This window comes from Erigeron canadensis, chromosome 9 (genome assembly GCF_010389155.1).
Source record: "Erigeron canadensis isolate Cc75 chromosome 9, C_canadensis_v1, whole genome shotgun sequence".
Lineage (NCBI taxonomy): Eukaryota > Viridiplantae > Streptophyta > Magnoliopsida > Asterales > Asteraceae > Erigeron > Erigeron canadensis.
Window position 1 is genome coordinate 14,629,061 of NC_057769.1, and position 17,077 is coordinate 14,646,137.

At 35.0% G+C, this 17,077-nt stretch overlaps 1 protein-coding gene across 2 annotated transcripts; it reads right to left on the minus strand.

Annotated features, from left to right (window-relative positions):
* Positions 1-2,836: 2,836 nt before the first annotated feature.
* Positions 2,837-12,598, minus strand: LOC122581370 (F-box protein SKIP5). Of its 2 annotated transcripts, XM_043753591.1 has the most exons (6): positions 12,437-12,598; positions 11,563-11,707; positions 11,407-11,485; positions 3,611-3,669; positions 3,132-3,461; positions 2,837-3,052 (listed from the first exon to the last, which is right to left on the minus strand). In XM_043753591.1, the coding sequence occupies exons 1-6, from the start codon at positions 12,555-12,557 to the stop codon at positions 3,028-3,030; spliced, it is 759 nt and encodes a 252-aa protein (XP_043609526.1). In that variant the 5' UTR covers positions 12,558-12,598; the 3' UTR covers positions 2,837-3,027. The 2 variants fall into 2 exon arrangements, with proteins under 2 accessions (XP_043609526.1, XP_043609525.1); XM_043753590.1 differs by lacking the exon at positions 2,837-3,052 and having other exon boundaries at positions 3,076-3,461; positions 12,437-12,597.
* Positions 12,599-17,077: the final 4,479 nt, after the last annotated feature.

The window sequence follows — 17,077 nt, forward strand, 5'->3', positions numbered from 1 at the left end:
ATGTCATAAACCACTTTGTTAGTTGTTATGGACTTTTTGAATTTGATCAATTCCTACAATGACTATCTCAAAATCTAAATAAACTATTAACAACTTATTCGTTGTAAAAAGAAATATATCACTCCCTCTAAAAAAGTTACATTTTTTAGGATAAGGAAATTTACCTATATAAATTTGATGATTAAATTACGTCACCGGTCTTTTTACTTTTAAAATATATCCACTAACTTTTCACATCAATTAACTACACCACTTGATACCGCCACCACCACCATCATTCGTCACCACTACTACTAGTCGTCGCCACCATCACCGTCGTCGTATTATTCGAGTACCGTATCAAAGCATCACAACTATATATAAATTAGTTTTTATCTTCAATATGTCATAAACTACTTTATTAATTGTTATGGACTTTTCCACCACCACACTATTGCCAGAACAACCACCGTCGCATTGTGCAGGTACCGTGCTAGTGTACTCAAACATATTATCCATACATCAAAGCTTTTTAGGCTTACGAAGATATTAAATGTTTTAAAAATTATTTCCAGGTTTAATATAATATATATTAAAAATATAAAATAGTTATAGTACTGTACTAAATCGTAATGATATTCATCTCACAATCACACGGTACAAATTAAGAATCAAAGATAAAACAACCATCATCCATTTTGGAGAAGAAAGGGAGGGTCGCAAAAATAATGCAAAGGGAGAATTGGAAAAACTAAGAACTATGAAAAGCAAGTAATGAAATTGATGTAGATGTCGATTTTTTTGAGATAGTTGGTCAAGGGTTTTTAATTATTATTATTTATTTAAAACTATTTATGTATGGTACGTGTGATGCAAAAAGGAAATTTATATACCATATTATTTTATGGCTTAGGATTTAAAGGGGGGTTTTTTGTCTAACTATGTAAAGTAAAAGTATTAATATTGTCATTAAATAAAGTTGAAATAATTAAATTTGATCTAACGGTTCTAGATTAAAGATGAAATTCATCTAAGGGTTATTTGTTTATGAATGAATTTAGGACCTTGTTTTATATATATTGGTAGATTGGTAGATTTGAGAACGTCCTTAGTTACAGTGAAGAACAGCCTGCCAGCCTGTTTGTTTGTAATGGAGGAAACCCTAGCTCCGGTACCTCAATTGGATACCTATCGACTCAATCCGTATGAGCCATATGATGCTGGTACAATACCTTCATCCTAATCCCCACATGATCTGGACACCCCGAAGGATCGAACCTGCGTATTTAAACTTCACATGTGGGTCTAGGTTTCATTAGTAACAGATACCTTAAAGGAACCTTTCATTTATTAGTATATTAATTTGTAATCGTTTTTGTAAAGGTATGTTACATAAAAAAAAAAAAACTTAATATTTGTTTTCCCCATTCAACGTTCGGACAATCTCTGACCAAAAACTCCAACTACCTATCAGAATGTCTGTTTGATTTTTTTATTTTTACCTTTTTTCTTTTGGTGTAATACTTTTCCCCAACGTTTTTTTTCATTGTTCTTTGTTCATTTATTAATGTATTAATTTGTACAGACTTTTTAAAAGTTATTTTAAATTAGAAAACAGTTCATATTTGCATGACAGCAACTAGGTAATCACATAGTACTATCATGTTGTATTTCTTTTAAGGAAAATACTAAACAAAGTCCTTAGGCTTTAAATAGTCTTTTGAACTATTTATTGTTCTTTGTCCTTTTTTTTGTTTTTTTATACGTTTTTGTAATTACGTTTACTTTTAAATTTGTATCAGCCATCTTATACACGTTACAAATTTTACGTTTTGTTATATTTTCCCGGGCAACGCCCGAGTTAAACACTAGTTGGCTACATGGATGCTAGTTTCCGAACCGACAGTGAGGATTTCAATTCACAATCCATGTAAGTACCCAAGATCTGCCTTTCATATTAGGGCTTAGGAACATCATACTTGTATAAGAAATTAGAAAGACATTTCAGATGTAATATTCATGAACATCACTTCAGAACAAGAGTAAGGAAATCTGAAAGGCATTTCAGATGTAATTTCTAAAAACTTGGCGAAAAGAGTCTAACACTAGGACGCATAGCATGGACCGGCAATGCCTACATTAGGCTCCACTGCTTCGACCCCGCAAATGTTCATACATAGGTTCGTGGCGGCACTAGTAATTTCTTTAAAATATATTTTCTTAGTTTTACTTTCATGGACGCAATCATTTTTTCATATAATCCTCCCATTGATTTATATCCATATAATTTTGAACACGTTAAAATGAATTGATTAAGTGCCAATTGCCAAATGACTTGTTAGATAATAGATACTGGTTTCCCAAACACGTTCCTCACAAACTAGTTACAAACCGGTTGTAACGACTAAAAACCCAAATCGGGCATAAACCGCCGTTTTTTTGTAACTAGAAACCCAAATCTGGCATAAACCGCGGTTTTTTCAGTTTTTCGGCAATTTTGGCAAAACTGCCCGGCTTTTGGTCAAAATTGGTGTTGACCGATTTTGGTATTCTTCGGTTTCAATTTCGGTTTCGGCTTTTTTGTACATGATTAACTATACAAGTGAAAATATTGACGAAATAGTTGTCAAGTGAAGCTGAGGGAGGAAAAAAGAAAAGCAAAAACCATTTAGATTCTGAAGGACGAAACAAAAATAGACGACATTTCGGGTGGGACCTCTTTTACTCCTCACCCGCCTTGTGACGAGTGGGGTCACTCTTAATGAACAGTAACCCACCACAAATGCATTCGTAGAACGCTTTGTGGCAAGTGGGTTTACTTGTTATGAACTGTATACATGAAATAAAAGGTAGAACGGATAAGAATATGGAATTAAATTTATAATCACACGAGCCATTGATATTTTGAAGCAGTTAGAATGTGCAACAATCCGACAACCAACAATAATACAAATGAACAATATAAACATCCTCGACAACACTTATCCCATAAAAAAGGTGATCTACCTGACGAATATTATACAACAGAGGTAAGCAAAGTGCGTATAACTATAACTGATGAACAACGTCAAACCAGAATAACAGAGAAGTGAATATTATACAACAGAGGTAAGCAAAGTGCGTATAACTATAACTGATGAACAACGTCAAACCAGAATAACAGAGAAGTGCGTGCATATATGACACGCACTCGCTGCAGTGCGAGTGTTCCACTAGTCAAAACTGCTTTTGCCCCTCCTGCGATTCTGGTTTGAGAAACCGACACACTATTGCCATTTCTCTTTGCTGTGGATGGTGGCAATGCCTCACATGCACCGGCAGTGGTGATAATAGCATAGGAAAGATAGTCTAAGGGATTGGACTCACATTGCAGATTACAGTCTTCGATGATCAGTCTACCACTTCTATGGAGTAAGCAGCATCCCAACTCTGCCTTTACTGTTAGGTTTGCTAACTTGCAAGTTGAAAGAAACTCCAGGGCACTGTAATTAAAACAATAAAAAAAAACACATAAATTTTCAAGCTTGTATTTATAGAGGTGGCAATATGTAATTTTCCTCTAGATAATTAAAAAAACCCAAAAAAATTAGAATCAGGTAAGGAAAGAAAAAAGGTGTTGAGATCTGTAAACCTGTCTGAGCCTTGGGAACATACAAGTGTTGTATCATCAGGCACATCGCCTCCTCCAATCTGAACAATTAAATTTTAGCAGAGTGGTAATGTTCAATGGTGAAAATCTACTTCAGAGAGAAAGCTAACAGTCTTACACAATATACAAAAGAGGCAAATACAAATTAAAAGGAAAAATGTATCAACACGCAAATAGAAATATAACTTTACAGATACGATGAATGTACATAAATTGTGACTCACACAACTGAACAAATGAAAGATACAGGAAAAAAATGCGTACATAAAAAACATATAATACCACACACCATGTGGAAAGCCTATAATCTATTTCAACATGGCAACGTCTGCCACAACAGCAAAATAACTTAAGAGCGGTCAAATGACTGAAATTAGCTTTTAAGTTCAAAACTTTTAAGTTATGCTGCTGCCTGAAGAGCAAGAAGCAAAATGGTAGACTTTTAATGATCAACAAGCACAAGTGTGTAATTCAGAAACGTCACAAGAAGCAATATGGAGTTTAATGACATTTTCATGGGTTCAGTAGCTGCTCTTCAACCCTACCGGATTTCTAATCATTCTCCTGCTATTCTTCGCATCCCTATGAAGGCTAAGTTAAAGACTTTCAAATAACTTGCTGCTTCATAATGACCAGTTTCTTGAAACTGTTTCAAATGAGTGGAATATAGAGATTGAGGGACATTGTTTGTATATCTTGGTTAAGAATTTAAAGGCGCTCAAAAAACCTCTTTCAAAAGCTTCTATTTGATCATGGAAATGTGCATGCAAATGTTAAATTACTTCGGAAAGTAAGATGAGGTGCAACAAGCTTTAGATAAAGACCCCCACAATCAAGTTCTTAGAGTATGGCTTATAATGATGCTATTCTAACAGAGAAGTCGTTTCTCAAGCAAAAGGCTAAGGTAGAGTGGGTTAAAGTCGGGGACTAAAATTCTGTTTATTTCCATAGAGCAGTATAGAGTCGAATCACTAGAAGCCGTATTGATGCTATTGTTGATCCAAATGGAAATCGAGTGGAATTGTAGCTTTCCTTAATCACTATGAGATGTTTCTTGGTACTGCTGAGATTACTTCTCTAGATATGTCTTCATTATTTACTAACCGGTTATCGACTCATGTAGCGGAGCATATGGTTGAGGATAAGGAAATAAAGGAGGCAATGGCAATCTCTGATATGGGTGATGATAAATCAACCCGACCTTATGGGTACTCATCTGCCTTCTTTAAAGGAGCATGGGATGTTGTTGGAAGCGATGTCATTAAAGGTGTTAAAGAATTTTTTGCTTCTGAAAGAAGTAAACCATACGATTATAGCTTCAATACCGAAGATTTCAACGCCAACAAGAAAAACCGATTACAGGCCAATTTCTCTTTGTAATATTATCTTGATGAAAAATTCCATAAAAAGGTAACCTATTTACATGAAATTCCTATTAAAGGAACCTGTTTTGTTTTCGTCTATTTAAAGGATCTTATTTTCAAAAAATTCCTAATAAAGGGTATATCATTAGTTTTTGACAAACGGAGAGTTCCGTCTGTCAAAAACTAATGATATACCCTTTATTAGGAATTTTTTGAAAATAGGATCCTTTAAATAGACGAAAACAAAATAGGTTACCTTTAATAGGAATTTCGTGTAAATAGGTTACCTTTTTATGCGATTAACCCTTTTCTTGAAATGTATTACAAAGATTATTGTGAACAGGTTAAGGTTTAGCCTTGCGGATCTAGTGAGTGAGAACCGGTCAGCATTTGTTCCTTTGTTCCTGGTAGGAGTATTTCAGATAATATCTTGTTTTCTCAAGAGCTAATGCATAATTATCATCTCGATAGAGGACCAGCTAGATGTGCTTTCAAGGTTGATATTCAAAAGGATTATGATACAGTCGATTCGGAGTTCCTTTGGTCCATCTTGAATGGGTTTGGTTTCCATCCTAGGATGGTTCATTGGATTATGGAATGTGTCTCGACGGCCTCCTCTGTTTGCATCAATGGTTTACTACATTGCTTTTTTGTGGGCAAAAGGGGTTTACGACAGGGCGATCCACTTTCACCCTATTTGTTCACTTTGGTGGTGGAAATTCTGACACGGATCCTAAGACGAAATGTTGCAGCTTCTAATAGGTTTCGATTCCATCATCATTGTGCTGAAGTAAATGTTGTAAACTTATATTTTGCAGATGACTTATTCTTGTTTGCCCATGGTGATGTTGATTATGCCAAGGTCATTATGGATTCTCTTGAAGACTTTAAGAATGCATCTGGCCTTATGCCTAGTCTCCCTAAAAGCAAGGCATATTTTTGTAATGTATTGAATCATACTAAGCTTGCTATTCTATTCTTAATGTGTTGTCATTTTAGAAGGGTTCGCTACCTGTAAAGTATTTGGGAGTTCCTTTGGTGGCTTCTAGGTTGTATTTAAGGGATTGTAAAGAAATGGTGGAACGTGTTTAGAGAAGAGTGTCTAACTAGAAAAACCGGTTTTTATCCTTTGCACGACGACTCCTATTGGTGAACTCTTTTATTTCCTCTCTTCATGTGCATTTGATAGAACCCAAAAATCAATAAGGATAGATTATTAATTTTTATTGTTGAAAACCAAAAGATTTCAAAGACAGTAGTCTCAATGTAGAAGAAGAAACTTGCTCAGTGCCGCCTTCCGCGGGTTTTGAGCCCCAATACCTCGACGGTGTATGGGAGAGGTTAAGACAGGAGAGTTGTAGTTACTAAGCCTGTCTTAAAAACTTTTTTTTCCTCGATCACACACAAGACTAAAACAAATATATGGCTTCAATTTGAATGTATAAATTTTTGTTCCTGATTTCTTTTCTATATATTCTCTATATATCCAGACACTCCTTATTCCAACTTCATTTACATCTTGAGCGCATATGACATCCTTTTCATCATAAACTAGGCATAGCCTGTTGGTTTTGGTGATGGAAAAGAATCGTTTGAGGTTGTAATGGTGGTTTGATAACAGTTGGTAGTGGTGTGGCAAATGCAAGTGGTGGTGCGGATGCAGAGATGATTAGAGCAGTTGGCACGGTCCCTTTGACAAGATCTTTATCTTTTAGGTTCTGATCTGTCAAGGTAAATAGTGTAAATAGATGTGATAGATCTGCCAGACTTGACTGGACCTAAATAGTGGGTGTTCCATGACTCTAAGCATGTATCGTTGCAATATTCTTCAACAATACCATTAGCTTTAATTTGTTTTCAATCCTTGACCATGTAACAGCCTCTAAATCCTCTTCTTCTTCACTTTTCCGGGTGTTAAACATCTCGGAATTTCCCGGCAATGGAAAACCATTAATAGAACCCAGAAATCAACAAGGATAAATTATTGATCTTTATTGTTGAAAACCAAAAGATTTCAAGACAATAGACCCAATTCGAGATGGGTTAATCTCCATAAAACCCTATTCGAGATGGGTAATTCCTCTTAAAACAAGGTTTATATATTGTAAAATAACCGGACTTAGAAAACTAGTGCAGAAAATGAGATATTTAAATATAAAAAACATCAGTTACTAATCCTAAAAGATAGAACAGTTATCCTAATCTTGACAGTCCAACGATGTTAGCCAAAGAAGCCGAGTTAATGACCCGGCCCGGAAGAAAGCGGTAGCTGTTGAACTAGCCCCGTTGAATGCAAAAGAATCGGCCCAGCTTATTGACAATACTGGGTTTGCTTTAGTGAAAGCCACTTCCAATTTATTTACTAAAAAGTCCATGCCATTCATATGTTTCGTATGTGTCTATCTTTTATTTCCACTGTTTGTATTTTAATTTTATTTGGAAGACTTTGTCAAATAGTAGTATTGAGTAGTGGCATAATTTTAGGAGTTTCTAGGTAGTTACTTTACCATCTTTTATATTCCAATGTGAAGAAATGTAATGGCAGTTTTTGGACTTTTATAAACTTACGTTTTGTTCTTTCTTTAAAAGAATAAGGTTGTACCCCACTGCTATTCTAAATTGTGGCTAATTTAGGTGATCTTTGGAATCTGAATTGAATTGTGTGGTGAGTCTGTATCGAAATTCAGTTTGGTTTTTGGCCCAACGAAACTATCCAGTGGTGTAGCTGGTGAAGCTGTAACTTGATAATTCGTTGTTTACGTGTTCTTGTATTGTTGTTTGTTACTGTTGAGTATTTTGATCCTATCATTTGGTACCAGAGCCATTCAAATGGATACCCGAAGTAGCACCAAATTGAAGAAAATATTGGAAACGCTTGAAGCAGACAAGAAAGAGATGGCACAACAAATGCAAATCATGCAACAACAATAGCAAGAGTTAATGCTATCACAAAATAAACCAACCGATGGAGACGAGATCTTCTCGGGAGAGTCAGGGTCTAATAAAACAGAAATAATAATGGAGGATGGCACTCTAATGAGATTAAAGTTGACATACTCGAATATGACGGTAAACTTGATCCCGGTGAGTTTGTAGAATGGTTGAGGACCGTTGAACGGGTATTCGATTACAAGCAAACTAGCGATGAGAATAAGGTTAAGATTGTTGCTCTCAAGTTGCGTAAGTACGCATCTACTTGGTGGTCGCATGTGTGCTTGAAACGTGAACGTGCAGGAAAGGAGAAGATACATACATGGCCCAAAATGAAGGCAAAACTAAAGCAAAAATTCCTTCCTTCTTACTATCTCCAATCCAGTTTTCAACAACTACATTCATTAAAAATGGGTACCAGGTAGGCTGAAGACTATTCTCGGGAGTCCGAATATCTATTAATGAAGTGTGATATCCCAGAGGATGATCCCGAAACACTTGTACGCTATCTTGGTGGCTTGGAACCTAGAGTTTCAAATGTTGTCGAACTCCACTCTTACCATTCTTTGGCAGAATTAACTAATCTGGCCCACAAGGTAGATATCCAACAAAAGGGTAACTTTGAAATTACTAAGCCTTTTAACAAACCCAACTTCAGTAATGTTAATAAAGCTTCCTCGTCATTTAATAACTCTCCATCTCCAGTCACAAACACCACCTCTGAAAACCCGAAAGCCCCACGCCGATGTTTCCGTTGCCAAGGGTTGGGGCACATCGCCTCAGAGTGTCCAAACAAACGGATAGTTACCCTCGCCGACTTCGAGATTGATAGTAGTTCCGAAATTGATGGCGGGAGTCCACCTGAACCTGTTAAATATGGTACAATTGCTGAAGAGTATGTTGGCCGGGTGATTGTTTGGTCATCCGTCAAGCCCTTCACTCGACACCAACCCGGGAGGAAAATGTACAACGTGAAGCAATATTCTATACAAGATGTACCATTGGTCAAAAGGTATGTAGTCTTATAATTGATGATGGTAGTTGTACAAATGCAGGATAAGCTTGGTCTGAAATTGGTACCCCATCCGTCACCATATGCGATTCACTGGTAAATCATGGTAAAGGAATGTTTGTTAATCACGAGTTCTTATTGCTTTGAGCATCGGTAAGTCTTATGTTGATGAGATTTGGTGTGACGTTCTTCCCATGGAGGCATGTCACGTACTCCTGGGGCGTCCTTGGCAGTTTGATCGCCAAGCGATCCATGACGGATACCGAAACACTTATTCTTTCATTCACAATGGCCGAAAAATCATACTTACCCCTATAGCCCACACAACTCAGTCAACTAAACCATTATGTTCACTTAGTGGATCACTACAAGCTGAGCAAATTCACGAGAAGCCGGTTTCTATAGAAGTGTTAAAAGCAGTCCATCATGCTTCAAATATGGGTAGTGGGGTTGATATGTACCCATATACGGTTTGTATTTTAATTTTATTTGGAAGACTTTGTCAAATAGTAGTATTGAGTAGTGGCATAAATTTAGGAGTTTATAGGTAGTTACTTTACCCATCTTTTATATTCCAATGTGAAGAAATGTAATGGTAGTTTTTGGACTTTTATAAACTTAAGTTTTGTTCTTTCTTCGAGAGAATAAGGCTCTACTACACTGCTATTCTAAATTGTGGCTAATTTAGAAGGTGATCTTTGGAACCCGAATTGAATTGTGTGGCGAGTCTGTATCAAAATTCAGTTTGGTTTTTGGCCCAACGAAACTATCGAGTGGTGTAGCTAGTGGTGTAGCTGTAACTTGATAATTCGTTGTTTACGTGTTCTTGTATTGTTGTTTGTTACTGTTGAGTATTTTGATCCTATCACAACCCCTTAACTTTTGCTCCAGATTGACTAGGGTGTAAACTGCACCTTTTTCCTTTTCCCATTTTCTTTTTGCTGCCTAAAATGGATAGTCTAGCAGACCAGCCAGCAGTCGGGTCCAATGACCCATCAGGGTCAGTATCAGTATTGGTCTTCTGTTTTCATTCTCCTTACTCGAGTTGTTCAAGATATTGAGCAAATTATTCGAGGTTTTCTTTGGTCACAAGGGGAATTTAAAAAAGGGAAGGCAAAAGTTGCTTGGGATGTTGTTTGCCTTCCTAAAAATGAAGGTGGTTTAGGTATTCGTCGAGTGGATACGTTTAATGTGGCACTTATCTCAACTTATATATGGTGTATTTTTGGCATCGAAAGAATCGTTATGGGTCAAATGGATTCATGCATACAAACTTAGAGTTCGAAATTTTTGGGAAGTACCTATACGTGGCAATTGTACGTGGAGTTGGTGTAAGCTTCTGCAGATTAGAGAGCTGACTAGCATGTTTGGCATATTAATGGAAATGGTTTAAATGTTTTTGCTTGGCATGATAATTGGTGTGAGCTTAGCCCATTTATGGAGAAGTTAACGCCTAGAATGATTAAACAAGCTGGTTTTCAACTAAATGATAAAGTTGGCTCGTTAATCTCCAACAACGAATGGAAATGGCCGAATTCATGGAATGAAAGATTTCCTAATATGACATGCCCATTATTGGCTCAACAAGACAGATTGTTTGGAGAGATAGAAATAATGTGGAGAGGGAATTTTCAGTAAGTGTTGTATGGGGGGATATCAGACCGATAGCTGCTATTGATCCTTGATATCGTAAGGTTTGGTTTGCACATTGTATTCCGAAGCAGGCTTTTCTTATGTGGCTGGTCTTTAAGAGGAGTTTGAAAACTCAAGCTGGGATGTTAAAGGACTGCAAGATGGACCGGTTGTCTGCACTCTTTGCGACCAGCAACTGGATTCTCACACTCATTTGTTCTTTGAATGTGTTTTTTCTTCACAGGCGTGGCAGCAAATTGCAAATAAAGGAGATTTTCATGTTGTATCACCCGTTTGGAATGATATAACGGCTGGATTGCAACCGATTGCTAAGAAAAGTACAATGCATTGTATAGCTGTCAAATTATTGTTAGCACCTGCAGTTTACTTTATTTGAAATGAGCTCAATAACAGGCTGTTCAAGAAAAGGAAACGAACTGTGGAGCAACTTGGGAAAGATATTGTAAGTACAGTGCGTTTAAAGCTTTCAAAAGAAGATGAGAAGGCTGGAACGATTCTTGGATGCATGGAATTTGTCTATTAGATTAGCTCGTAATGTTTAATTCTATTTTCTAGTCATTGTGAAAATGTCTAGATAGGGATTTGGTAATTTTTTATTTTTTATTTTTTGGCTTTGTAAATGTCGTCCTATCATTCAGATAGGATGCCAGAACTTATTTTGATATATGATATTGAACAAGGGGTGACGGCCTTCAACCAAAAAGAAGTATCTATATAATATAAGTCAACTGACAACATACGTTTCAGCCAACATTTTGACCTATAAAACGAAAGAGGGAGAGAATCTGAAATGATGGTTAACTAATAATATAACATACCAAGCACAGTTGTTTATTGATTTGAATATTGGAAGCAAAATGGAACCCTCCTGCTCCAATCAATATGGTGTCCCCTGGCCTGAGTTGTTATTGAATGTTCATATCAATATTTTACGTGAATTTAGACTACTAACTAAAAGCAGGCAAACTACAAACCTTGCAGCAACAACAGCTTCTTCAATACTTGGAAAGACACCAGATTCTGCTAAAGCTTTGACGGTGCGATCAACTCGCAACCATAGGCGAGGGTGACACGCCAAGAAAAGCCATCTGTGGCAAACGAGGGCTGTGTTATACCGATCTGCAAACTCAACACCAATTTGAAACATAACATGAAATTATATTTTACATACCAACTTGAAGGAGGGAAATTTCAGTCATTTGGTAAGCCAATACAATCAATCAAGAATATATCCAACCTACACTAACCAAAAAAGCATCATACATTCCCAATTCCTCACTGAAAATTGTAATATAACAGCAATATATTTTCTTAATATTTCATTTAGGTTATCGTACTTTTAAATGTCCATTTAGGTTATGAAACTTCAATACAATCATAACATGGGTGATGCGACAAAACGTTATTTTGAGCTGTGACCTAATTTGACATATCGGAATAAATTAGGTTATATCCTATGAGATAAAGTTTTAATTATCTAAATGAACATCCCTGAAAAGTATAACCTAGGTATCCGACAAACTTTACCAGCCGACTAATCCAACGGCGACCACCCGCAAGCTCGAGCCCACAAAGGGTATATATATATTTTTTAATTCTAAAAATTTGAGCTTGGGACCTCTATGTACTTTCACCATTTTTAGACCAACCTTTTACCGCTTAGCCACAACCCATTAGTCCATCATATAAGATTGATAAATCAATAACAACTCCAAAATTTCTATTTCTAATGTATTAATAAAATTAAAAAATGAGTGTATGATACATCTTAAACAAATCCAATAAAATACAAACAATTAAGAAAAAATAAGATAAAATAAAAAGGTTGGGAGAAATAAGAGTGTATACCGGGAATTGGAGATAAGAAACTGAAGATATGCATTAAACAACCATCATCAAGATTATTTACATAAGATTGAGTTGTTGAGGAATATCGGCTGCTGTAATTTTGTTTTTTTTCGTACTTCATATCTAATCTAATCTAATCTAACGTGAAACAAGCATCAACAGAAAAAAGAAGAGTTTTGTGGTTTGGTAACGTTTTGACTTTTGACCGTGAAAAGTACAAAAGTAAAGCTTTGACCAAACTTGCGAAATTTGTGATAATGGAAAGAACCAAAAATGCAACTAGTTGTAAGACTTGTGTTCAATGTTTTAAATACTGGTATGTTAATTATACCAGAATATCATCTGGTACCCGGTATTCCTGGTATTGTATAAAATACCGGCTGGTATTTTAAGGCATGTAATATATGATGTCCTTCACAATTTTACACGTTTTCCTTCTTTTTTTAATTCAAATTTGACAACACACTTGTACAGATCACACGTGTTTGACTATCATTGATTGACAACACAATTATATAGATAGAGCTGGATGCACCTTGTTTCTTTTGATTACTGAAACACGTTTTAAAATAAAATAAAATAATGGTGACTAAACAATTAAAGCAACATTACTTTGGACAAAAACACGTTGAATTTCAACTTTCTTTTACTCCCCCTTTCTCACTTACGTTTCTCTTTTACAAGAAAATTTGTTCTTCTTTTTGTTATCTTCATTACAACACAATCAAAATAAATCCTTAGAACACACGAATACTCAAAAGAACACACACGATGAAAACCAGCAATGTTCAAGTCCTGAAAAAAGAAGTTTGAAGGAATATGTTTGAACTGCTACTGCCACACATATCAAGGAAATGGTATAAAGAGACTTTTTTTTATATAAAAATGATGAATACCGCCGGTATTATGTTACCGATATCACCGGTATTTCGTAAATACCGGCCGGTATTTTCGTAGGGCGGTATGGTCAAAATATCGGGTGTAAAATACCGGGGTACCACCAGGTATCCGGTATTCCGGGTAATACCGGCCGGTACGTACCGGTATTTAAAACATTGCTTGTGGGTGAAGTGTGAACTATGAAGGGAAGTATCCAAAGAACAACGTTATTTTTGTTTGACCTGGTTTAAGCTATTAGCTTTTACAAAAAAGCTCTTATCTAAAAAAAAGAAGGGATAAAACAGCATTTAGTTGACTGTTGTTGTCCTCACAATCAGAGGGGAGGGATGATTATTGATTTATCATGTAGCAAACAGGGGAGGACTATTAAAAGCATTTTATATTTCCTTAATAAAAAAAGTTGGTTTTTGTGAAAGAGCTAAAAGTTGTTAGAGTTGAAAAATAAGCTCCATATCAAGTCCCAAAATTGCCTTTCCTAGCGTTTAGAAAAAGCTAGGAGCTTTGCTCACCAAATAACTTAAGGGGCAAGGATGTAATGTCAATGTTTTGACAATTTGGCAAGTTTTGGCAAAAAAACTAGCTAATGAAAAGGAGCCACATGGATTTAGCCAAAAACTTGCCAATACTAGTCGATCCTTGCCAATAGAGAGGGCGTAGTGCATTTTTTTTGCCAATTTGTGTCAATTGTTGCCAAGCCAAAACTTACCAAACAAACACGCTCCCAACGTTCAAATGTCAAGTCCCAACGTTCACTAGCATCGGCCAAAACATGCCGATGTTGCTTGCTAAAACTTCCCAATGTTGCTTGCCAAAACTTGCCGATACAGGTGCTACAGGCTTGCCGATACTTGTCGATGCTTTTTGCCGATAAAACAAGCCGACTACACCCTTATCTCTAAATAACCCTATTGATAACTAGGAGTTACTTGATATAATAAACAAAAGTATTGTTGCCTCATGGTGTTAAAAGTCTGCATTGGAGTAACTTTATTATATATACAAATATACTTGTTTAACTCACATTGGAACCAAATTTTTTTATTTATTTGTAACCACTCTTTTTAAACCTTAAGATATATATACAAAAAATAGACATGGGACGGTTTTTAGTAACCAAGGTTTAGGTAAGCCGTAATAATCTTATTAATATATGTATATGTTTAGTATAAATAAATATATTATAACATATGTTTTTAATGTATTTCCATTTTTGTCATTTTATATATTTATAAAAAAAGTTACAGCTACTTTGTCAAACACTCAAATATATTTAAAAAGTTTCAACTACCAGCTTCCAGCTACAACTACTAGTTACAAGCTACCCACTTTCAGCCATCAGCTACCAACTAGTTTTGCCAAGCATACCCAAAATTTATCAAATTTTCAACCCATATATTCAAGTTGACTGCAAGATTTCTGACCTTAAACTTCAACTCGACCTTAGTTTAATACCCATTTAGTGACCGAGTAACAAAATAAACCTTTATGTGTACCACATGTTGCAAGAAATATATGTCTAATAGTATTCCAAAGAAAATATATATTATAAGGATGGAGAAAACAAAAGGAGGAGTAATTTTTAAACATTTGTTTCATTTTACGTAGTTGGTTTTAAATTTTAAGTTTAAGCCGTGTAATTTGTTTATTGAATTATTGAAAAGTTTGGACTTTAGTATTTAATATTCGAATCTTTTATTGTATTTTTAAATTTGGGTCCACGGAATTGAGGCGAAGCAAACCGGAATGAGTTTACCCCTCTTGAACCGGATTTGCGAGATCCCTCGAATTGCAATCCCGAATCATGAACTCAAACTAGAGCGGAATGTGAATTAGGTGACTATGTTTCATATTTATGTATATGTGTATTGGATATTGTAATTAACTAGTGAATAGATTTGAAGGAGAAGAATTAAAAACTATTGATGAAGACGATAACTAATATATATGAATACTAGTCATATGCCCGCACGATGCGGTCGTATGATAGTGGCGGTAGCCAACTTTTTATCTTTTGTCAGGGATCTATAAATATCTATGTTATATGCAAACAACATGATACATATATTTGTTGTATGTAAAAGTAATTGATGTAAAAGGTGATATATATTTTTTGAAATGTTTAAAATAATGAATAAAAAAGAGGGACGTTTTACTAGCGAGCTTAAACGAGCTTTTAATTATATATATACTTTTTATTATATATAAAATATATTAATCAAACTTTAATATATTGACTGAGCTGAGCCTAAATGAGTTTTTTCATGAGTTTTTAATAATCAAGTTTAGTTTTGATCATTTACTGAACTCGAGCTTGGGCCAAGATTGAACTCATTTAGTTTTCTGACAAATGAGTTGAACTTGAGCCGAGCTCGAGCTTTTCTAATAAATCACGGGGGGTAAAAAACCGAAATGGTTAAGCAAACTGCTTCCACCTCGTTCTGCTACAACAAATGTTATGTTAAATTTAGAGAAAATTTCATTACATCACCATGTAGTTTGTCATTTTATCAAGTTTCACCCCGTATTTGTTTTCATTAGACACCCCTCCGTCTATGATCCGTTTGTAACCCTCCGTTATCCTTCTCATGTGCATTGCACATGAGGGTATTTTAGTCATTTAGTTATCTTCTTCCTTGATACACCATTAGAACACTATTTACTTCTCTTTAAACTTCTTTTCCGGATCTAACAATCAAAATATTTTATAATCTTACCTTTCAAAAAATAAATAAATAAATAAATAAAATCCATTTCAATAAACCAATCTGCAAATATGTATGCATAGTTAAATCAAAATCAGTTTAAAACAAACCATAAAAAATTCACAAAACCCTCATGTGTAGAAGGAAGAGCAGAATGACCGAGACAGTATGCGACATAATTAAGTTGGCTTTCTTTTCCGACCACCGCTTTCTCTATCCTATTCGCCGTTGGCTGTCACCAATTCATTCAACAAAGTGACAAACATATATACACAGCATTCAATCTCCATTCTGTGACATTGGTTTATGTAGCTTTAACCAACCATTTACTTATTGCCACATAGCCATCCTAGTTGCCACTTCCATTTTCAATCTACTAATTGAAAAAGTTGTGACACTATTATTATTAATATTATTAGAATTTGATTTTTTTTATATCTATACATATTTGATGTTGATAACGATGTGATGATGATGATCTCAACAGGGATTCAATATTTTGAATTATTGTGTTGTTTTGTTATTGGTATAAAGATATAAATATATGGCTATTATATTTACCAAGTTTATGAAATAATATATATAGAGTATGTAGATATATAGTTGGATCTGGGAAGAAATTATATAAATGGAACTATAAAAAAAAAGAAAAAAAAAACAAGATATAGATGGATTTTGGGATAGATTTTGATTTCATACGATAATGAATTTCTTATGGTTTATTTAAAACTGATTTTGATTTAACTATTGCAAATAGGTAGATTGAAATGGATCATTTTCATTTTTGAAAGATAAGATTATAGAATATTTTGTTTGTTAGATCTAGAAAATAAGGTGAAATAGAAGTAAAAAGTGTTTTAGATGGTGTTTCAAGAAAGAAGATAACTAAATGACTAAAATACTCTCATGTGCAATGCATGTGAGGAAGATAACAGAGGGTTATAAACGGCTCGAAAGGATGTCTAATAATAGTAAAAGTCACCATAGCAATATAGCATTGGGTAATGTAATAACAAAAAAATTATACGAGGTCAAACTT

Bases quoted from the DNA above. Each gene is read 5' to 3' on its own strand.
- LOC122581370 (XM_043753591.1), bottom strand. From the start codon at position 12,557: ATGAAGTACGAAAAAAAACAAAATTACAGCAGCCGATATTCCTCAACA. The intron at 11,486-11,562 runs GTTTGTAGTTTG...ATAACAACTCAG, and splicing joins GAAGCTGTTGTTGCTGCAAG to GCCAGGGGACACCATATTGA. The intron at 3,462-3,610 runs GTTTACAGATCT...TTTTAATTACAG, and splicing joins TGTTCCCAAGGCTCAGACAG to TGCCCTGGAGTTTCTTTCAA.